The 11,384-nt window shown below is 45.2% G+C and overlaps 1 protein-coding gene across 3 annotated transcripts in view; it reads left to right on the top strand.

The window, feature by feature from the left end:
- Positions 1–447: 447 nt before the first annotated feature.
- The window catches only part of UBE2D2 (ubiquitin conjugating enzyme E2 D2), a 58,368-nt gene continuing 47,431 nt past the window's right edge, over positions 448–11,384 (top strand). Inside the window, exon 1 of one of the 3 annotated variants that reach the window (XR_006581614.1) lies at positions 448–835. Coding sequence is in view for 2 of the 3 variants with exons in the window: in XM_045027316.1 (XP_044883251.1) it covers positions 812–835 (24 nt within the window). In the remaining variant the exon portion in view is untranslated. The remainder of the gene's footprint in view (positions 836–11,384) is intronic. The other 2 variants (XM_045027316.1, XM_045027317.1) reach the window with 2 other exon arrangements.

Below are 11,384 nucleotides of genomic sequence, written 5' to 3'. Positions count from 1 at the left end.
GCCCAGGCCGGAGAGAGGCGGGGAGGGGGTCCCCTGGAGGGGAAAGGGAGGCGGGGGGGGGGCCATGGGCCCAGGCCGGAGAGAGGCGGGGAGGGGGTCCCCTGGAGGGGAAAGGGAGGCGGGGGAACAGCGGGGGGGGGGGACATGGGCCCAGGCCGGAGAGAGGCGGGGACGTGTCCCGGGCGGGAAGGAGACAGGCTCTCCCCTTCCCCTGCAGCGCCAGGTCCCGATACGCACTTCAGCCGGAGCCTTCCTGCTCTAGGCCAGGCCCCCCCCGCACTGCGCAGCCGCTCCAGGTTTCCCTGCTACTCTGCCCCTCCACCGTCCGGAACCTCTTTCTTTCTCTTCTCGCGAGAAGTTATTTCACTCCATCGTCTTCTCTCCCCGATCGTATCCTTCCGCTTCTCCGAGCCCCTTTCTGGAGAGTTCTGTGTGAAAGGAGAGTGAGGAAATAGTCCCTGTGCCCGAGCGGGCCTCATCACCAGGTGCTGCTGCCCCTCCGCCCGGCTGCCCCGCTGGTGACTATTGGGATGGTGGCGGAGTGATACGGCCTCGGAGGCAGCAGCACATAAAGGCCCCGCGGAGTGATGCGGTAGCAGCTGCGGCAGCGAGCAAGAGCCCAGTGGCTGCCGGGGAACAGTGAGGCCCTTCCGCCGCACCGATACTCCCGCCGCTCCACCTCCCCCCTCCCAAGAGCGCCGCCACCGCCGCGCCCCTCCCCCCGCGAAATAATCCCGAGCGAGCTCCCCTCCCTCCCCCACGCCGCCCGAACCGCGCGCCCCCTCCCCGCACCGAGCCCCTCACACACACAATGGCGCTGAAGAGAATCCACAAGGTAAGGGCTCGCGGGCCGGGGCGTCGCGCGCAGGGAGGGCCCGGCCGGGCGGCTTCCTCCTGTTCCCGGCCGCCACCTCGGCCTCCGTGTCCGCACCCGGCCGAGCCCAGGCCGCAGCCAGGGCTCGGGCTCGGCTGTGCTGTAGGCCCCGTGAAGGGCCTGGCCTCGCCCCCCGGGTCCCGAGTACTGGGCGGGGGGCGGCTTAGTGGTGGGGGCGGCCGGGCGGGGGCAACCCGCCCCCCCCTTACGTAACCTCGCTGGCAGGGGCTCCCCGCGCAGGAGCTGGGCCTCCCCCGCTGCGAGGCGAGCCCCGAGCGGCTGCCCGCCGGCCCGTGTGCGCTCGGCCGAGAGGGAGCCTGCTCGGGCAGGGGCTTCCCGCAGCCCCAGAGCGGGGCTCCGCGCCGGCGGCTCTCAATCCGGCCCACTCGCGTGGCCGAGGTAGAGATGCTCCTTGTCGCTGTCAGCCCCGCGAGCTCTGGCCGCCCCAGGACTGTCACTTCTCAGCCGTCGCCGGGCGAGCCGAGCTGGCCTGAAGGGACCTCGCACGGGGCGGTTTGGGGCGATTGCATCTCTTTGTTGTTCTGAGGCTCGAAAATGGCCTGGCAGGTGTCTTTCAAAGACCCAGGTAGTCTCATGCGAGAGAAATGTAGGCTGGAGAGAGAAATTAGTGACATTGTAAGAGCAGAAAGTGAAAGCTGAAAAACTGATGGTGAGGGACTGTAACCAGACTCCTCAAACCTTCTGGGTTTTTATCAACACATATTTAAGGTCAATAACTTTTCTCGGCTAAAGAAAACCATTATTAAATCTTGAACACTTTGCCTTCTGTTGGGGGGTTAGTGCTCACAATATGCACCCACAGAAGCTGAAATTTGTAATGGTAAACAAGCAGAAAAACCTCTAGATCTTGTATGAATTGAAGGACCTAAATCAACTATTTTTTTTTAAAGCTGGGTGACAAAATCTGAGGCAGAAGAGAGTCCTGGTTGCTCACTTAGTTATATGGTCTCTGCATAATCCCCAAGAGTCAAAAGTGGTAAACTCATTTTGATTATCAAAGTTAAACAAATAAGACTCTAATACAGGGAGTAAGATCCTAACAAGCTTTCTGCGCAAACCCATCCAAAGTCTCCCTCTGCTATGGAGGACAAGTAAGGTGCTGCCCAGGAGTTTTCTTTTGTGGCTGGAGGTAATTCTTTTTGTAGGAGTTGCTATCTAACCCCAGACCCTGAAACTCAGGAAGTCCTTCCCAGGTGCAAGTTTGCTTTTGTTTAACTTCAGTATTGAGTGTGGCAACATTAATAGGCATATGTACTTGCTGTATGAGCTTGTATTTTTTTCCTCAGCTGGAAAATTTACCCAGTAAGCATTTTAAACCTTCTAGTGAAAGCCTTAATTGACCTTTGTAACTGCTGTATCTAATAGATTGTTATTCTGCCCAGTTTCAGATTTAATATTTGCTAATCGGAAGCTCCACTGTATCATATTCTTGTATTTTGGTAGGTGGTAGTGCCTACTAATTTTTCCTAATCTATTCCTCCCTTTTAATCCCCTCTACTACTACTGGTTGTCTGTTAGTGGAGGGTGAAGTGACCATAGTTGTCAAACTGATTAGCTGAATACATTCAGCGAGACATAATAGTACAGTGCCATTTATTGTATGCTACTGCTCATTTACAAGTGAGCAAATGCAGATAGGAAGGGATGCTCAGAATGGCATGGAGTTGACTGGACTCCAGGTGGTTGGGGGGTGGATGAGTATGGAACTGATGGGGTGGAGGGAAGGACAGTATGGAACTGATGAATCTCTTGGGGGATCAGTGTGGAATTGATGTTTTTCAAGGTGGACGCGAGGCAGAGTGCCCCTAGTTTATGGCTTATCCTTTGGGAGCGCAGATTTTATCCAGGGAACTTCGTGTGTCTCGCCAGCTGTGGTGGGAAGTATTTCAGGGAGCCCTTAGTTCCAATTTTGGGAGCGCCTCACTTAGTCCTGTCTCAGCTTCACCCAGGTCAGCCCAATGCCTACCAGTCAGAGCCCAAACAATATCCCCCCCATCTGCCAGCGAATCCACCCTGCCAGTGCCCACCTCTGCAACTGCAGGAAGCCCCTATTTGTGCCCTCAGCAAACAATACACACTAATTAGCCACACTCAGCGCACATCACTCATGTCACCTCTGTGACCAGCCAGTCTCCAATTCATTTACAAATTTTTTTATTTTATTTTTTTATTTATTGTATGCTACTGCTCATTTACAAGTAGCTTCATCAGAACATAGTTACTTAAAACACATCTGAAGGAAAATACACCTAAAAAACTTGTTCTTGTAGGTCAGAAAAGTCTCCAGACTCCTGTTTCCTAGTCTTTTTGTAGGAGACTGTCAGTTTCTCTTGTACTCTGGAAAGCATTATAAGAAATTCTAAAGTAGTCATCCCCGTAGTATCTAATAAATATCTGAAAAGGACAGCTGTCCAAGAGTAAACTGTTGAGGAATCTTTTGCTATCCTGCTTAGTCTGCCAAACAAATGGCATACTTCTCCAAAACAAGAACCAGCCCTGAACTTTGACTTTTAAGTACAAGCCCCATGTGTGCAACCTTCCTGTGTGTTTTCAAGTGTGGATTACGTGTTTTGATTCTAACTCAAAATTTGGATAAAATAAAAATGTATAGCTTCTGGCTGATGTGGGGATCTTTGAGGCCATTTCTGTTCTGATGCGCTCAGCAATGGACTTGCACCACACATGCAGACTAATTTTTTTCTGCTGTGATTGCATGGCATTTGTAAGTGTTCAGGAAGCTTTCTTTTAATGTTTTCCATTGATCAACTTAAAGTAGCTCATGGAGTGCCAAAAAATACCACTCTGAAAAAGCTTGTAAGCTTGAGATTTGTCTACACGGGGAAATTTATTGGCATAGTTATACCAGGTTACCTATAGCAATATAATTCCCCCATGTGGACCTGTACTTATGGAGTAAGAGTGCCTTTTTCTGGTGTAGCTTATGTTACTTTGGCAAACTTTTAAGTGTCTTTAGCTAACTTTGAAAAAGGCACTCTTCTTCTGGAATTAAACCACTATAGCTAGCTGGTAATTTCCCATGGTGAAAATATCTGTGATTTTACAGATATACTAAGGGTAGCACTGGGTCTACACACATTCACCAAATTGATATGCGTGTCAAATACCATTTGGCTTACCTTTGCTTTCAGCTGGGTTAAATTCCAGTTTAGTTGGTATCATTTCACTCTGCACCAGTCTAGCACCCCTGTAGACAGCATTAAAATGACAAGTGGTTCAGACAGTTCTCTCCCAGTGGCCTTTTCAAAGTCTCCTAGAGTCCATTGCCTCTGCAGGTTTGTGCCAGGAACTGAGAAATACCCAGAGGGAGTTGTAGCCAACTGTAGAACAGCACTAGTGTGAATATCATGCAGAACACTAGTAGGCATGGTTAGCATGGACTTTACCATTTGTACTAGGCACTTGTTTCAGTGCTCAAGTCTAGCCTGAAGTGGTTAGGTCATAACATGGCTTAATCACTCAGCCTTTAATTCTTTGTGTTTTAACAATGCAAGACTTGGAAGAAATTTCAGACCTTGTAACAGATGGAAGACCGAAACTGAATAACTGTTCTTTCATCTGTTCACAAGGGTGTTGGTATGGTGGCTGCCCTTGAATGCTAGTCCCATATTCAAAGATAATGATGATTTTGCAGAAGGATGGGGCACTTTAAAATCACCGTAATCCAAATGTTGGCTGTAGACAATTTATCTCAATATTTGAAAAATGGCTGTGGCATGTGCTATAGCAACTAAAACTACATATAGCCTTTTTATTCTAACATAGGAGGCATTCCAATAGAGTGAAAGTCATATTCTAAAATGCTAACTTTAAATAGGGTGGTGGTGGTGGAGAACCACATCCCTTTGTGTGGGAAGGGCTCCTAAGACATACATTTCTATAGATTTTAAGCTTTCATTGAAAAAGTTTCTAGCCCTTTAAAATATTTTGACAGGCCATGTCTATACTGCTTTGCAGTTTGGACTATGCAGAGTAAATAGCAGTGTGCGCTAAAGTGCTGTGCAGTAACTCCTGTGTTGATGCTGCAGACACTAACTTAAAGGTTTGTACTTTGCACTGAAGTAGTCCTGGAGAAGCAGCAGAATTCTTCATGGAGGAAGACCTCCCTTAAAAAACACCTCAGAAACTGGAATAGCAAATTCTCTCTCTCAGACTTTACTAGAGGAGAAAGTTGTGAGAAGTGGCTAAGGTAGCAACAGTCCAATAGACTTTGTAGAATGGGGTAGGGAAGATGAAAGTTCCCTAACGTAGCTAGGGAAATCAGTCTCTGGCCTATAGGAAGATGTTCATTGTGGGTAAGGCACTGTAAACTGGGATTTGAGATATCAAAGTTCAGTTCCTAGTTCTGCTACAGAATTTCTGTGTGACATTGAGGAAAGTCAGTTTGTCAATTTGTCCTCCCCTTGAAGGGAGCTGGGGGCGGGGGGGCTGGGTGATTAGCTCACTAATGATATATTCTGATACTGTGGGGATGGGAGTTACAGAAGTACTTACGTTTGTGATCCAAAAGTTGAAGCTACTGATCAATTTACAGGGACAGTACCCTGGTGGGGTTATGGTCTGAGATGGCCTCTTGGGAGTCAGGTCATTTCAGAAGCAAAGCAAAGTTGTTTGAAGTCTGACTGTCAAGAGCTGTAGATGCTCCTAGAGGGTCTTGTAAGAAGTATGAAATCTGATACAGTGGCCACATCTCATTCAGCAGGTATCCACAGGAGAGAGACTTGCTTTGGAGTTCTGTATTCTCTAGTCAAAGTGCTTTGAAGAAACTTTAGTCCTAAAACTGATGAGGTCTTGGATAAATGAAAGGCTATAAGATTAAACTGTCAGATCTCTTGGGTTGTGTTAGTCTGTTCCTTGCAGAAAATTTTCCTTCAGGTTGCACAAGGGGCAATCTCAGCAGACCTTATCTGTGTGTCTGCTGACTCTCATATCTAGAAAGTTTGTGAAGCACTTTCCTGTTGGAAGAAGCAGATCTTCAGACAAATCTGAGGATATGCATGACGACCTCAAACCGGTCAGGAGATCCAGAGTCTCCTCCTTCCTCTCCACTATCTGGGGAACACTTGTCCCAACTCTTTCAGGCAGGGGAAATCATTTCGCTTGATGTCCTATTCAAAGCTATATGCCAAATTCCAGCTCATCTGCTTTTTCATGGATTCCTTATGGGAAAGGTTGAGAAAAGATCTTAGTTCTGTTGAAAACAAACTGTAGAAGTGATGCCTGAGCCTTACAAAGGGAAAAGACTTTTATTCTAGTATTTCCTTATCCCTAAGAGGATCAGTAGTCTGTGGCCTGACTCTGGATCACTGCAAACATCTGAAGAAATCAAAATCTGTAGCTTCTTTGCAGAGTATAATACCTACACCCCACCTGAAGGACAGCTTTGGGGCATCTCTGCTTTGGAGATAACTTATCAACATGTGGAAGCAAGTAAAGGCTCAAGTACCAGTTCATATTCAAAGTGGACAACAGTAATTGGCAGGTGCTACCATCAGACCTTGTCATAATCAGAGAGTTTAATTACTGGTAACTGAATGGCTTATGTTTGAGTTAGCTATGCTGAATGAATTTAAATTTTGTCCTGTGTTCCCACTGTACTCAAACACTTTCATTTGTGATATCCTGTGTGTACTTATCCCACAACTCCAGCTCTGCTCCAGAAGCAGTGCATTTTGGGAGACTTGAGAAGGCCACTGATGTATTGTGGGACAATAGTGGAAGAACTAGGTGAACCATATCATATTTGAATCCACACTGACACCAGTTTAGTCTTTACTGGTTAAGCATTAACTGGTTATTTAGACTTCAGTTTTATTAAAATTTGACACCAAAGGGAGACTATATAAAGTTCTAGGCATTCTTGACATATATTGAGACCTTTACAAGCAGGTGATAAAATTTAAAAACTGACCAAAGCAGCAGTACTCATCAAAACAGGATGCCTGTATGGAAATAATCTGTTCTTCCCACTCCTCCATTCTGGAATCCAGGTCCAAAGGCATTTGCAGGTGTAGAGTAACTTGAGACAGTGGGAGGAGGTAGGATATTTGTTATAACCTCAACCTATAGAATGTAGGGCTTGTCCTGAACATGCCCATATACTGTCAATTAATAGTCAATGTTCTGTGGTCAGGCACATGAAATATAGTTTCTGTAGAAGTAATATAGCTGGTCTTCCCAGAGAATGTTTTTCTGGAAGTTGCTCTGACCAGTTTTAAGGTACAGGCAAGTGTCATTCACTATTCTGTTTGCCATACCAGCAACTTTGCCTAAACTTCACATACATGCCTAATATTAAATCCTTAATGAGAGCTACTCTTTACTAAGGCTGTGTGGGGAACAATTTAGTTCTTTTGGCTGCATAACTTTAAACTTTTGCACCTATTATCTTCATAGACCTAGTTTAAATTCTGTTAAAGTGAACAGTAGTTTATCTGCAGGACTGAAATTCAGTGAGACAAAACTACAGATGAGGGTGAAAAGAGAAACTTGCTTTATGTCCCATGAGGGAAGTTTCATGGTGCTTATGAGCTATGACATTAGACTGTAAATCTCCTGAGGTTTTATAGTACATAATATTTTACCAGCTTTGCCAGCAAAACTTTAGAATTTGAAAGTACACTGAGAAGTAGACAGGGTGGATTTGATTTAAATCACTAGTCAGGAAGGCTCGATTTAATCATGGTTTTCTAGATAAAAGTGTATTCTTGTTGGTTGTTATAACCTTAATACATATTCTTCACAACTCAGCAATAGATGCAGGTTTCATTTTTAGATGGTACACACTATACATTTTTAAACAGTGATTTAGTTTGAAAACTTTTCAGATTTAGTTTTGCAGCTATATTAGAAAATGAATGATCGGTTATTTCATTTACCAAAGGTAATTGAAACAGATATTTATGAAATTGGGAGGTGAACAATCTCCAATTCAACAGGTCAGTCATTAATATTTGGAGGATTTTGTTGCCATGCTGTATTAGGAGGAGAACATCACCAGACAGACATTAAAATTTTTAACTAAAACAACGTTAAGTATTCTGGATTTTTTTCTTCAATGGCAAACGTATAGTATTTTAACAAAACACGCTACTCACATTTATCTTCCAGACTTCTTCTCCTTGTCTTGATCTATTCTGCCCCCAGCACTCTTCTATTCATTGAACTTCTTGAAACTTTGTACTTTTAGGGCATGGCTACACTTGCAGATGTAGAGTGCTTTAAGTTAAACCAGCCTTCATAGAGCGCAGTAGGGAAAGCGCTGCAATCTGTCCACATTGACAGCTTCAAGCACATAGGCATGGCCACATTTGCGGCACTTGCAACTGCATTGGGAGTGGTGCATTATGGGCAGCTATCCCAGCATGCAAGTGACTGCAATGTGCTTTGGAAATGGGAGGGGTGGAGTGCGACAGGGAGTGTATTCTGTGTATGTGGGGGGGGGGAGTGGGTTTTTGGGGGGCTGAGAGCATGTCAGCATGCTGTCTTGTAAATTCAGACAGCAGCAGACCTCCCCTTTCCCCTGCCTCTCTCTCTCACCGCATTCCACAGTAACGACTTGCATGCCGACTCAGAAACGGAGCTTTGAAAGGGCATTTCCGCATTCCTACAGGAGTTCAAAACAGTGATGAGTGGCCACTTGACTTAAAGTGATTATAGGACACTTCCGGAGGCTGATCAGAGCACAGTAATGCAACACCTCATTCCCACTGATGCCCGGGTGTTGTAGCCAAGGCGCAGCAAACGTTATTCCTCTTGCCGAGGTGGAGTACCAGCCGTGCTGTAGCTGCGGAGTCAGCACGCGCTATGAGCCTTGCCAGTGTGGACAGGTAGTGAGCTAGTGCTGTAAGTCACAAGTGTAGCCAAGCCCTTAGAGAGAGGTAAAGGATTGACTCTGTGTACACAAATTTGCAGAGGGACAATAGAGCTGAGGTCTGTTGTTTCTCACCTCTCTATATTTATTTAATATTTTTGCTGTTAACAAGCATGTTACCCCTGGAGACACAAATCTACAGTTTGAGAACTGCAAAATGAAGCATCTCTGATGGTATCTTCTAGACCAGGGATTGGCACATGGCCCGTCAGGGTAAGCCCCTGGCAGGCCGGGATGGCTTGTTTGCCTGCAGCGCCTGCAGGTTTGGCCCATCACAGCTCCCACTGGCTGCGGTTCGCTGTCCCAGGCTAATGAGGGCTGTGGAAAGCGGCAGCCAGCACATCCCTCGGCCCGCGCCGCTTCCCGCAGCTCCCATTGGCCTGGAATGGTGAACTGCGGCCAGTGGGAGCTGCGATCAGATGAACCTGTGGACACTGCAGGTAAACAAGCAGTCCCGGCCCACCAGGGGCTTACCCTGATGGGCCGCGTGCCAAAGGTTGCCGATCCCTGTTCTAGACTGAACACTGAGTCCCATTGGGTAAATAAAAAGATTAATCCTAATATATACAGAAGGCTGTGGAACCCCGTAAGGTTGGGTCCCTAGTCTATGAACTATTGGAACTCATTTACAAAACTTTTCTTAAACATTACATGAATATATTGTCTCCTACTATAGAATTAGAATTTATAATCCCTATTCCATGATGAGATACATTATAGCTCAAAGATATCTTAATTAAAACCATCTTTAGATAGGTGTGTTTTCCTCAACAGCATTTCATTTAAAAAAAAAAAACCTGATTTTTTTTTAAATTGATTTTTCTCCACCCTGGAAGTAGATATGATTAACCACTGCTAGGCACATGCAGAGCTTATAACTGCTGTGAGAAATAAATGTGGTTCATAACTCTTACAAATAATATGCTGGCAAAGCCAAGAAGCTCATATCTCCAGCCGATGGCATATGTCGTTTTAGCAGCAAAACTGGTAGACCCTGGGACTTGCATAAAAATGGCCATATTGGGTCAGAATAAAGGTCTATATAGGCCAGTATCCTATCTTCTGACAGTGGCCAATGCCAGGTGCCCCAGAGGGAATGAACAAAACAGGTATCAAGTGATCCATTCCCTGTCGCTCATTCCCAGCTTCTGGCAAACAGAGGCTAGGGACACCATCCCTGCCCATCCTGGTTAATAGCCATTGATGGACCTATCCTCCATGAATCTATCTAGTTCTTCTTTGAACCTTGTTATAGTTGTGGCCTTCACAACATTCTCTGGCCAAGAGTTCCATAGGTTGACTGTGTATTGTTTTTAAACCTGCTGCCTATTAATTACATTTGGTGACCCCTAGTTCTTGTATTATGAGAAGGAGTAAATAACACTTCCTTATTTACTTTCTCCACACCAGTCATGATTTTATAGACCTCAATCATATCCCTCCTTAGTCATCTCTTTTCCAAGCTGAAAGGTCCAAGTTTTATTAATCTCTCCTCATATGGAAGCCGTTCCATACCCCTAATAATTTTTGTTGCCCTTTTCTGAATCTTTTCCAATTCCAGTATATCACTTTTGAGATAGGGCGACCACATCTGCATGCAGTATTCAAGATGTGGGCATATTGTGGATTAATATAGAGGCAATATATTATTTTCTGGCTTACTATCTATCCCTTTCTTAATGAGTCCCAACATTTTGTTCGCTTTCTTGACTGCCACTGTACATTGAGTGGATGTTTTCAGAGAACTAGCCACAATGACTCCAAGATCTTTCTTGAGTAGTAACAGCTAATTTAGACCTCATCATTTTATATGTATAGTTGGGATTGTTTTCCAATGTGCATTACTTTGCATTTATCAACATTGGGCAACAAAATGGCAGATGAAATTCAGTCACTTAGTTTTGAGAGATCCTTTTGTAGCTGTTTGCAGTCTGCCTGGGACTTAACCATCTTGAGTAGTTTTGTATCATCTCCAAATTTTGCCACCTCACTGTTTACCTCTTTTTTTTTTTTCCAGATCATTTATGAATATGTTGAATAGGACTGGGCCCCGTACAGATCCCTGGGAGACACCACTATTTATCTCTCTCTGTTCTGAAAACTAACCATTTATTCCTAACCTTTGTTTCCTATCCTTTAACCAGTTACCAATCCACGAGAGGACCGTCCCTCGTATCCCATGACTGCTTACTTTGCTTAAGAGCCTTTGGTGAGGGACCGTATCACCTTAGTTTGAGGAGGAACATCACTGTTCTATTTTTGGGGCTTGGGATAGGACTGTACGACGGTGGGTTAAGTTGCAGAATACATCTAGTCTTTTTACATTCATTCTAGATATAGACATTAACCTTGATCATGCTCTTGATGTTTTGCAGAAGCTATGAGGATTTAATTTAGGACTAGTGATTCATGGAATCTCTTGTAGGTGAGCTGGAGGCTCCTCCTGGAGCCTATAGGGTTCTTAAAAGGTGTTATAAAGATGAACTTGATCTCCATCAGCCCTTCATCTGAGGGTTTATTACACATAGTGCAGGTAAACTGGTAGAGCTAAAACAACGAGGTGTCCAGTGGCACCTTAAAGACTAACAGATTTATTTG

The sequence above is a fragment of the Mauremys mutica genome, chromosome 8 (genome assembly GCF_020497125.1).
Source record: "Mauremys mutica isolate MM-2020 ecotype Southern chromosome 8, ASM2049712v1, whole genome shotgun sequence".
Classification (NCBI taxonomy): domain Eukaryota; kingdom Metazoa; phylum Chordata; order Testudines; family Geoemydidae; genus Mauremys; species Mauremys mutica.
This window is presented reverse-complemented; position numbering and strand designations above follow the sequence as displayed.